This window comes from Canis lupus, chromosome X, assembly GCF_048164855.1.
Source record: "Canis lupus baileyi chromosome X, mCanLup2.hap1, whole genome shotgun sequence".
In the NCBI taxonomy this organism is placed as follows: Eukaryota; Metazoa; Chordata; class Mammalia; order Carnivora; family Canidae; genus Canis; species Canis lupus.
In genome coordinates, this window is record NC_132876.1 from 36,169,550 (window position 1) to 36,181,846 (window position 12,297).

The 12,297-nt window shown below is 34.5% G+C and overlaps 1 protein-coding gene across 9 annotated transcripts in view; it reads left to right on the forward strand.

The window, feature by feature from the left end:
• LRCH2 (leucine rich repeats and calponin homology domain containing 2) overlaps positions 1-12,297 on the forward strand; it is a 215,155-nt gene that overhangs the window by 84,824 nt on the left and 118,034 nt on the right. For 8 of the 9 annotated variants that reach the window (XR_012026630.1, XR_012026631.1, XM_072817653.1 and 5 more), the window contains 3 exons: positions 24-89; positions 7,471-7,519; positions 7,601-7,717. Coding sequence is in view for 7 of the 9 variants with exons in the window: in XM_072817653.1 (XP_072673754.1) it covers positions 24-89; positions 7,471-7,519; positions 7,601-7,717 (232 nt within the window). In the remaining 2 variants the exon portion in view is untranslated. The remainder of the gene's footprint in view (positions 1-23; positions 90-7,470; positions 7,520-7,600; positions 7,718-12,297) is intronic. The other variant, XM_072817657.1, reaches the window with a different exon arrangement.

The window sequence follows — 12,297 nt, forward strand, 5'->3', positions numbered from 1 at the left end:
TTAATGTACTAATTTACTTCTAGGATTCTTAATCATTCAACTTCTGTCCCAAGAAACAAGCCAAAACAAACTGTGGAATGCGAAAAGAGGTATAAAAATATTTTAGTCCTTATGTTTAATATTTTAAAATGAAGCTTGATTCTCTAACAGTGATGTTCCCATATGTGGGCTTTAATTGAATAAATGATACAGATTTACTATAACTAGGTAATTTAATGAAGAAATGTGTTATAGCACCAGATAAATTTACTTTTGATATAAACAGATCCAAAAATACGGATTTTGATCTCTTTTTGTGCTCATACCTGCATTTTTTCTTAATGACAGAATCATTTGTTCATTTATTAACTCAGTAAACCATTTATTGTAGGAGTATTACTGCCAGAATGTGTTTCTTCATCATTGTGTTTGTTTTCTGTTATCGTTCACTTTTTAATTTCATTTCAATTGGGTTTTACTAAGTTCTTCTTTTTTTTTTAATTTTTATTTATTTATTTATGATAGTCACACAGTGAGAGAGAGAGAGGCAGAGACATAGGCAGAGGGAGAAGCAGGCTCCATGCACCGGGAGCCCGATGTGGGATTCGATCCCGGGTCTCCAGGATCGCGCCCCAGGGCAAAGGCAGGCGCCAAACCGCTGCGCCACCCAGGGATCCCTTGGTTTTACTAAGTTCTTCTATGTGAATACAGGGTCTAAGTTAATATGTATGAATTCCAGAGAACTAGAAGACCCTGAAAGTTTCTATTTATCTTTTTGGCAGTTTGAAAATTTGCATCAGGTTCAACTCCTGGGTCATTTCTACAGGAGTATAAAGGTCCAAGGCTGGAGGTAGGGTGGCTGTAGAAGTAAACACAGAGAGAATTAACGTTTCTTAAATGCTTGTTATATGCAAACTGTTCTCAATGGGTTAGATGTCTTGTCTCGTTTAATCCTCATAACAACTATGAAGTTGTTACTGTTACCCCATTTCATTAGGGAAAAAACAGAGGTTCAGAAATTTCCATAATTTGCTCAAGGTCACACAGTTTATAAGTGATACAGTGAAGATTCAAGCCCAGGTTGTCTGGTTCCAGAACCCCATGTCTTAACATATGGTAAAAAGAACATTTTGCTTCCTTGAGATTCACACATACCACTGATATCTTTTCCTGGATAACTCAGTCTAAACTGAACTTATGTTTTCCCAAACTTAGTTCTTCTCCTATATAGTTTGCCTGAGTGAATGTCCCACTACTCAGTCACCTGTCAGCAACTTTGAAATTATAGGAAACTTCTCTCTCTTTTTTTTTTAAGATTGTATTTATTTATTCATGAGAGACAGAGAGAGAGAGGCAGAGACACAGGCAGAGGGAGAAGCAGACTTCATGCAGAAGCCTGATGTGGGACTCAATCCTGGGACTCAGGGATCACACCCTGAGCCAAAGGCAGACGCTTATCAGCTGAGCCACCCAAGCGTCCCAGAAACTTCTCTTATGCACCCTTCCCAATCTAGTCAATAACAGAAAATTACAGCTTCTTTTTTTTTTGAAATATTTATTATTTTTTTAAGATTTTATTTATTTATTCATGAGAGACACAGAGAGAGAGAGAGAGAGAGAGAGAGAGAGAGAGAGAGGAAGAGAGAGGCAGAGGGAGAAGCAGGCTCCATGCAGGGAGCCCGACGTGGGACTCGATCCCGGGTCTCCAGGATCACGCCCCAGGGTGAAGGTGACGCTAAACCGCTGGACCACCGCGGCTGCCCAGAAAATTAGAGCTTCTTCACATTACTTACATCTGTCTCAACTTCTCCATTCCTAGCACAATCGGATTGGCATAGGCCCCATCCTTTTCCTCCTGGATTACTGTAACAGTCCCTAGACATATCTTCTTTCTTCACTTTTGCTTACCTTTAAACTTGTCTTCTGCACTGTTATAAGAGTGACGGTTCTAAAATAGTCTGTGTGACTCCCATCTATTATCTTCTACTGGTTCTTTATCACTTTCAGGATAAAGCTGAAAATGTTTGACTTAACTGTAAGATTGAAGTGAATTTCTGCCTACCTTAAGCCTTATGCGCTCTTCCAGTGGCAATTTTTGCTGTTAGGAACAGTACTTTTTTCCTTATTCTAGCATGGTTTCCCATCTCTGTCTTCTGTATATCCTGATTTCTCTCCTGGGACTCCCCTTTCTTCTTTTTTTCCACTTTGGCGTTCAGAATTGAGTTCAAGTATAAAGATGAGTTTTTATACTCAAGTCTAGAAACATTACTCAAATTTCAGTAATTGAATTTAACCCACTCCCTCCATTTTTGAATACTGATTCTGTTATCTTGTATGTTCTCTTTCCTTAAAGTTTGTGTTATTACTTCCCCCCTACCTTCTTTCATTCCCATGCTAAGCTTCCTCCCTAGGTTCCTAATATTCTCTTGAGAAAACCCCAATTGCCCAAACCTCAACACTGTGATATCTAATCTTGGCCTCTCCTTCATATAACTATTACTTCTACTTTTCTCATTTTCAAAATAATCACTCAATTTTTTTCTTAAAAACAAAATAAAAAATTTCCTAGTATAAGATTAATGTAGCTTTATTCTTGAAAAATTGTAAGATTTAGCAAACACAAAGAAAAAAACCCAAATAAATATCAACTATTATCCCACTCTTCAGAGATGACAGGTCATAGTATTTTGGTATTTTTCTCTTTAGACTCTTTTTCTATCTGTGTGCATGAATATTTGCACGTTTGTGTGTGTACACACACACGCGCCACAGAGTTGTATAACCTGTTGCCTACTTAACATCTCCACTTGGATGTATAATAGACACGAAACTTAACTTTCCAAAACTATACTCTTATTTTTTGTAAGATTTTATTTATTTATTTGAGAGAGAGCACTAGTAGGGGACAGAGGCAGAAGGAGAGAGAGAAAAAGGCTCCCAGCTGAAGAGGGTCCCCCATGTGGGGCTCTATCCCTGGACCCTGGGACCATGACCTGAGCTGAGGGTAGATGCTTAACCTATTGAGCGACCCAGGTGCCCCTCTAAAACTATAGTCTTAATCCCTCCTTGTACCTCTTGAACTTGTTTTTCCTGTATTTTTTCCCATTTCAGAAAATGTAAACTCATCCTTCTAGTTGCTCAGCTCAAAAGCCTCAGTCAACCTTAACATGTCACTTTTCTTTCACATGCCATATCTAATCCACTAGCAGATCTCGTTGACTCTGCCTTCAAAATATAACCCGAATCTGATCACATCTTACCACCTCCACACCTACCACCCTAGCTCTAGCCATATCTTTTAAAAATTTTATTTTATTTTTATTTATTTTATTTATTAATTTGTCTTTATGATTTTTATGTTTTTTCTTTCAAGTTTTTCTTTAAATTCAAGTTACTTAACATATAGTGTAGTATTGATTTCAGGAGTGATTCATCAACACCCAGTGCTCAACACAAGTGCCCTCCTTAATACCCATCACGCAGTTACCCCTTCCCCCAATCCACCTCCCCTCCAGCAACCCTCAGTTTTGTCTCTGTAGTTAACAGTTCTTATGGTTGCCTCCCTCTCTCTGATTCCCCTTACTTTATTTTTCCTTTCCTTCACCTATGTTCATCTGTTTTGTTTCTTAAATTCCACATGTGAGTGAAATCATGTTTGTCTTTCCCTGACTGATGTATTTCCACCCTAGCCATCTCTTAGTTCAGTTATTAAAATAGCCTTTTTTTTAAAAGATTTTATTTATTCATTCATGAAGGACAGAGAGAGAGAGAGAAAGAGAGAAAGAGGCAGAGACACAGGCAGAGGGAGAAGCAAGCTCCATGCAGAGAGCCCGACGTGGGACTCGATCCCGGGTCTTGAGGATCATGCCCTGGGCTGAAGGCGGTGCTAAACCGCTGAGCCACCCGGGCTGCCCCCTCTTTTTAATTTTATTTTAAGACTCCTATTTATCTCCTTCATGGACTTATTAGCTGTAATTTTTTGTTACTAATTATTTTAGGGTTTAAAGTATAGTGTTTAACTTACCACAGTCTACCTTCAAGTGTTGGTATGCCATTTCATATATAACTCTACCACAGTATACATCTGTTTCTTCCCTTCTGGCCTCTGTGGTGTTGTTGCTATACATTTTACTTATATATATGTTAAAACCTCATAATACATTGTTATTATTTTTGCTTTAAATAGTTGATTATTTCTTTACAGAGATTAAAATAATCAGAATAATGTCTTTTATCTTTACTCCCTTAGTTACCATCTCTAAGAGCTCTGTATTCCTTTGTGTAGCTCTATATTTCCATGTAGTATAATTTTCTTCCTACCTGAAAGGAACTTTAATGCTGCTGGTGCTGAATCCTTTCAGCTTCTGTATGACAGAGTCTTTGTTTCACCTTCATTTTTGAATCTTTGCTGGTACAGAATTTTAGGTTGACATTTTTGTTTTCTTTCAGTACCTTAAAGAGTTTTCTACTGTCCTCTGGATTGTGTTGTTTCCTATGAAAATTCTGTTGTCAGCATTTGTTTCATAGAACCTAATGTGTCTTTTTTCTCTGGCTGCTGTTTCCATTTTCTATTTATCATTTATTTGTTTTTAAGTAATTTGATTATGATGTATCTTGTAGTTCTCTTCATTTTTCTTTTGTTTGGAGTTCTTTGAGCTTCTCAAATTTATGGGTTTATTGTTTTCATGAAATTTGAAAATTTGGGCCCTTATTTCTTCAAATATCCTTTCTGTCCCCTGACCTATTCTGGAATTCCAGTTATATGTATATTAGGCTACTTGGGGTTTCCCACTGATTGCTGAGGTTCTGTTCAGCCCTGTTCAGTATTTTTCTTTCTTTGTTTGATTTTTGATAGTTCTTTTACTAAGTCTTTATGTTAAAAAAAAAAACAAAAAACTAAGTCTTTATGTTTACCAATCATTTCTTCTTTTAAAGATTTTATTTTTAAGTAATCATCATACCCAGCATGGTGCTCAGACTTACAGCCCTGAGACATGAGTTTTATGCTGTACCAGCTAAGCTAGCTGGGCACCCCTCTAATCATTTCTTATTAAATGTCCAGTCTACAGTTAATCCCATCCAGTTTATTTTCAATTTTGGATGTTGTACTTTTCATCTCTTGAACTTTGATTTTTATCTATTTTATGTCTATCGTGTCTGTACTTAACATGCTTAGACTTTTTCTCTAGCTTCCTCAACATTCCTGATTGAATTGTTAAAAAAGATTTTATTTATTTGAGAGACGGAGAGAGCTAGCAAGCTAGCACAGAAGCAGGGGGAGCAGTAGAGGGAGAGAGAGAAGCAGGCTCCCCGCTGAACAGGGAGCAATACTCTGTTGAAAATTTGAAGAATGCTTCTGTAGAGTAAAAGCTCTTCAAATCCTTTCTCTGTGCATTGCTTAATCTCTATTACTTTGTCCTGTTAATTCCATCTACCTTTTTTACTCTGGCTCCCAGCTCTGTCTCTTCAATTCAGGGAGCCCCCTGGGCCTTACTTTGGTTCCTCCTCTGTGGGCTAGGAGCCTGGAAACCCTCTTCCTGCAGCAACCTGATGCAATTATGGGGTTTGCCTTCTTTGTTACCCATCTGTAAGGGATAAATGTCTCTTTTTCTTTCTTTCTTTCTTACTCAGTGTCTTGGAAAGCAGAATTTAATATATTTTGTCTGTTCTTTTAGTGTTTTTAGTCAGGGTATAAATCTGATCACTGTTACTCTATCTTGGCCAGATACAGAGTCTAATTCTTACATTTTGTGTGTTTTGTCAGTATTTAGTTTGATTCTTCCATATACTCCCTCTGCCTCAACATTTAAAAGCTTACTGCCCGTATTTTTCATATACTTATTGCAATTTCATCTTTATTTATATTTGAATCTTTTAGTCATGAATTTTGGTTTTTGATATGAGGTGAAGTATTTAATTTTTTCTTCTTTTTTGCTCCCTCTCTCCTTTTTCTTATCCAACTCCCCCTGTTTTTCTTTCTTTCTGTGTGTATTTTGTAATTGGTTAACCAGTTGTCGCCACACTATTTGCTGCATAACCTATCATTTCTATAACAATTGTAAATTTCATTTTTTAAATCACAAGTTGTTATATTTGTGGTTCTGTACTTGTCTTCCACTGGAAAATTTATAAATTCTGGGTCTAGTGGTATTTAATTAATTTAGTAGAATATATGTGATTTCCTAGCAGGGAAGTCCCCTTTATTATATAACTTTTCTTTATCATCTGTACTTCCAAATTAACTTTGAAATTCTTTTATCAAATTTCTAATACATCCTTTCTGTTTTTTATTATAGTGTATTTCAGCTGTCAATTAATTTGAAGAAGTTATAATATTTTGTCTTTCTAAGAACTTTCCAGTTATTCAATTTTCTTACTAGACATTTGTAGTTATGTTTCTTTTTTTAGAGAGAGAGAGCACAAACAGGGAACAGGGTCGGGTGGGGGCAGAGAGAGAGAGAGAATCCCAAGCAGGCTCCATGTGCTGAGCATGGAGCCCAATTCAGGGCTCCATCTCACAACCCCAAGATCATGACTTGAGCCAAAATCAAGAGTCAGATGCTTAATTGATTGAGCCATTCAGGTGCCCTGACTTGGGTAGTTTTTGATGTAGATCTTATGCATGTCTAAATTAAGTTTGTTCCTAGTATTTTTGCTTTTCCTTCCTTTTATGAACATTTTCTTCCTGATATATTTTATAGCTTGTTATCAATATATTGATATATGAGAAAGCTATTAAGTTTTGTATATTTTTTATAACTGGTAACCTTCTTTTAATAATAATAGATTTTTTCCCCCTTGGATAATCATGTCTTCTCTAAATTTTGAAAATTTGTTTCTTTCTCTCTAATATTTAAATGTTTTTTTCTTCCTGTATAATAGAGAAGTTCTACAACAGTGTTGAATAATAACAGCTCTAGTGGGCATTTTGTCTGTGTATTTTTTCCAAAGGAACTTTTTGTTCAAATTGGCCACTTAACAACAACATGTACAGTCTACTTTTCCTGACAAAAATAGATGAAAAGAATTTCTACCATAGACCCTGTGTGTCAGAATAAAGGGTTAGAGGTTCATAATCAGTAATTCAATAGTCAGAGAGAAATTACTCCCCTAATCTCTTTGGCATTTAAACAAAATAAGTCTGTATAAAGAAATTATTAGGTTTTTGTTTGTTTTTGGTAGTGATTTAATGTAATCATTAAAAACATCTGGTTTTTCATTGTATGTCTAGGTATAACATTTCTTTTGGCCTCTAAAAAGTCCTTAGAGTAGTCCTTTTTTTTAAAGGAATAAAAGCGATTGGGAACTTAATATATTTTTGTCAACTTTTAAGTTTTATGTAGTTTAAACCATAGACATGGATAAAGTCTTTTAGATTTCTGGTAGAAAAAAAAGAGAGAGCGAGCGAGAGACAACATTATATTGTTCATAATAAATACCTAAGAATAATTCTAAATTTTTTAACATATGAAGACATCTTTAATTTTGTAGTGTCTCAGCAGATGAAGTTAATTCACCGTTATCACCCCTCACATGGCAGGTAAGAGAAAAATGAATTACTGTTATATCTAATATTTTATTTATGTCATTTATTTAGTTAAAAGAAATTGTCTCATTATAGCCCCTAGAAAATCAGAAGGATCAAATAGATGAACAGCAGTGGCCAGAATCTCAACCTATAATCTGGCAGAGTGAAGAAAGAAGGCGGAGCAAACAGATTAGAAAAGAATATTTCAAGGTACTTTATTTATATATATATTAAACTGCAAAATTTACATTGTAATTATTACTTTTAGTTTTATCAGTTTCATGTTAATAAGGTAGACTGTAACTCTAGTTACATATAATAAATGTATTATTTTATCTTGGTTTCCCACATGCATGGATATAGATAATATTATCCAGTTAAATACATAAAATCTCAATAATTCAGAATAATTAAGAATGACATTGCAGATCAATCTGAATTGTGATTTACCAGATACTTGACATGAAGGATGAATGTTTGCTATACTGCTAGTTATAGCAATATGTAGTTATGTTTTAAAAGAATTGCCTAGAATAGGTCTTTTGTTAGATTTGTTTCGGTATATAGTTCACATGTATTTGCAATTAGCAGTTAACTGTTTCTGTCTAAATAAATGCTATTTACATGGCTCTAAAAATGCTTGAAAGTGTTTGTACCCCATTTTTTCTTCTTCCTACCTTAGTAGATTTCTTAAGACGATCTTTCAGCTAAATTAAAAGTTTAGACTATTTGAATCATCCCAAATTTCTAGGTAGCAGGGTTTTAATGAAATTTTACTGTGTACACCTTTGTAAGTATTGTAGTATTATTCATTTGTGGTTAAAGTCTGCTACGTTTGTAGATATCAGTGGAATTAGCTTAATCTTCAGTACTAGTCAGAATCCATTATTGGACAGTGCAGATAAGCTTCCTGCCCCATGAATGGCAAATTCTGTTGTCTTTGTGCCCTTTCTGTTTCCCAAAGCCTAATTTTTATGTAATAATAACAATTTTATGTAAATACATAGTTCTGTGCTAAATTATAGGTAGTTTGAAGTTTATATCTCTAATGGATAGGATTATATTTTATGTTTTTCTCTGGTAAAAGTGGTTATCTGTACACATTGATGTATTTCCTTATATGGGAATATAACATATTTGGAAGTAGGGAGTATCATATGAGCAAAACAAAAATGTTATGTGACTTAACAAGTCTGTGATAAGTTTCATCCTTCTACAAGTAATTACTGAATCCTTTTATTGAGCTTCATGGTACCTGGTCAGTATGAGAGATAATGAAGAAATAAAAAGGAAAAAAAAACAAGGACCTTCTAAGCAGAACCCTGGTCAGTAATGGCGAAAATCTGTTTATCCCAAGTCTTTACAGATCTGCAGTTATATTCTGACATTTGTTTTAAAATCTCCTCTTTCAATTTATAGGACGTTAAACAAAGGCACATAGTAAAATTTGTTAGTAGATAAAACCTGACGAATGAGAAATTTTAATTTTTCTGACTAATGGAAGAGATTTTGATATTTACTTGATCTACTAGTAAAGTAAAAGCATATAAATTTTGGTAATTTATCAAAAACACTTGTATAGCAATTATTAAGTGCCAGACACTCTGTTCTAAGGACTTTACAAATATCAACTCATTTAATATTCATAGCAACCCTATGAAGTAAGTACAATTATCATTCCTATTTTACAGATGGGTAAATTAAGGCACAGAGAGGCTAACTAATATACATCATGTCACTTAGCTAATAAACAGCCAAGTCAAGATTTGAACCTAGAGCCTATGCTGCGCTGCCTGTTTACCTACTGTGGATAGTCTAATATCAAACGAAACTTTCAAATCAATACAATTTATTGTTTTTAAAAATACTTTACAGTAACCCAAGTGAAGATCTCAGTAAAGCCTTAACAGAAGCCTTTAAAAAATAGTTCTTTGATTTAATAGTATCATTTGTTGATAAGTATTTTATTTTTTAAGGCTTAAACATATCTCCTATAATATTTCTATTTTGTAAGTTGCTAAGAGATCAAATGAGATCCTATTTGAAATGTCCATTACATTATCCATCATTCAAGAAATGTTAATTTCTTCCATACTTTTAATAAAGTGGGTACAAAGATAAGCTTAGTCACTGGGAAATATTTTAAGGAGATATGTAGTTCTCCTCAATAGTCAGAAGATGTCAGTGTTAGGATACTGCAAAAAAATTGAATGTCAACAAATTTTTCCTAAGATGTAAAAAAAAAAAAAAAAAGATAAAAACCTGAGATACTACTCTCTGAGTCAAAACCATTATTCATGGGATGCCTGGGTGGCTCAGTGGTTTAGCGCCTGCCTTTGGCCGAGGGTGTGATCCTGGAGTCTGGGGATCAAGTCCCACATCAGGGTTCCTGCAGGGAGTCTGCTTCTCTCTCTGCCTATGTCTCTGCCTCTCTCTCTGTGTCTCTCATGAATAAATAAATAAAATCTTTAAAAAATTATTCAGAATTGCCAGTATTTTCTTGCTTAAGATGTCATTGATTTCTATAAAGTATCTTTATTTCAAAAATAAAATTTCTGGGATCCCTGGGTGGCGCAGCGGTTTGGCGCCTGCCTTTGGCCCAGGGCGCGATCCTGGAGACCCGGGATCGAATCCCACGTCGGGCTCCCGGTGCATGGAGCCTGCTTCTCCCTCTGCCTGTGTCTCTGCCTCTCTCTCTCTCTCTCTGTGACTATCATAAAAAAAAAAAAAAAAAAAAATTAAAAAAAAAAAATAAAATAAAATTTCTCTTAATTACCCATCTTCCAAGAATCAAAAGGGTTATTCATAGGATATATTACTGAACTTAATTTGGATTTATAGTTCATTAAACACTAAAATATACTACTTTAGAAATGTATATCCAAATATCACCAAGCTCACTCAGCGATAGCCCCTTAGCTTTGTGGTGTTGAGGAACATACAGAGCTTTTGTGCAACTTTATCCTAATACATATAAATGACTGAGCCACAAGAGTTCTTTGTGTTCCATGGTACATATTTAATGGTGGTGTTGTTATTCAGTATATTTATTGAAAGTGTGCATATGTTTGTGTATGTGGGTCTCTTCATTAATTATTTCTCAGTTGCCAAGACTGATTTTGGATAGTAATGTTTTTCAGGTAAGCCCCAGAAACTAAGTAAAAAATGTTTCAATATATTGGCCAGATTATGTGAGCAAGATGATAAATTGGGTCAGATTATACGAGTAAGTAAATCATTGTAGGAGAGTTACACTAACTCTTCTAGACTTCCAGACCACTTCTGTGTAGATTACTACTCTACTAAATAAAATTTAATGTCCTCGTTGCCAAAATAAAGTCACTGCATCTTTCAAAGTAAAGGTATTTCAGGAAATACGTTACTTTATTAAAAATCTCTTATAGAAAGAGATTTCTTTACATTTTATGGAAATGTGTTAATGCTTTTAATAAGATTTACAACAAAATAAGAACATCTAATTTTTTGATAAATTATGTTTAATATAAATTAGCTTTGATTTCTTCTAAGAATAATAACATCATGGATTTCTAAATGCATTAGATGATTGATTTCTAAACAAGAAAGTTAAAAAACATTAGATTAAATACTCTATTAGTCTTAAGGATTATTTGCTTTATTGAAATGCCCTGTATATTTGTCTTCAAATCTATCTTAATTACTGCTGTGATAAAACATTATAATGACCCTTAAAATACATACCTGCTTTCATAAATACAGTATTTTTTCATTTAGAGGCTAATGCCCAGAAAAATATTTTTATATATTTTCTCTGATCATGGTTAATTTTATACTGGAATAGGGAAGCCAACTGGGTTTGTGAAATAACCTGATTTGTGTTGTTAGGAGTCAGAATTTGTACACAAGTTACTGTCTCTCCTGTGAAATTAACATAAGATACAGAAGTGATCTGACCTTTTTGTTTCTCTGGTTTGTAAACAGGTCTTTATTATTTGAATTCCGATATAATAAATTTCAGTTATTCAGACTAATGCTAATTGAGGATAGTGGACAGCTGAGTTGATTGAATAAAAGTTGAACTTATGGAATATCTTCAGATCTATGTATATATTAGGTTTTGAGTGTTAGGACTTTTAAATCTGTGTGGTAATGCAAAGTAGTACCTTTCTGAGTTTTCAAATGTGATAAATATTTTAAATTAGAAGTGTAGTTGAGTAACAATAACACAAATCTCATTATCTATGTTCTTAACCTCTTTATGCTCTGTTTCTTTCCTTTATCAGTTATTCACTTACTCTAATACATCCTTTCCATCTCTTTACTTTCCATCTGATACATGCTCTCAGACCTCTACAATTATTCCCGAGTCCCCTTGCAGCTGTTGCCTTGTCTCTTTTTCTTTAGGCCAAATTTAAATTTTTACATCCTAGTTTCTGATTACTCCTTAACCCACCACAGTCTGGCTTCCACATCCATTTCTCCATTGACATAGCCCCTTACCTAGAGCTTAACATGTACCTAAGAATTTGACAGTGATGGCCACATCTCTTTTCTTGAAACTCCTTTCTTGGTTTCTAAATAATTTTTCTTTCTTGGTTCTTCTGGGTTTTTTGGATTTTTTTGGGTTTTCTGACTTTTCTTCTGCTTGCTCTTAGGGGCTCATTCTCTTTTCATTACCCTAAAAACTCCCTCTGAAGCTTTTATGACTCCAGATGTCTCATATTCTGGTGGGTCTAAATTTACATCCCGTAGTTTTTTTTCTGGTTTCCAGACCTGTGTTTCTAATTGTCTGGATGCTTTACATGTATTTC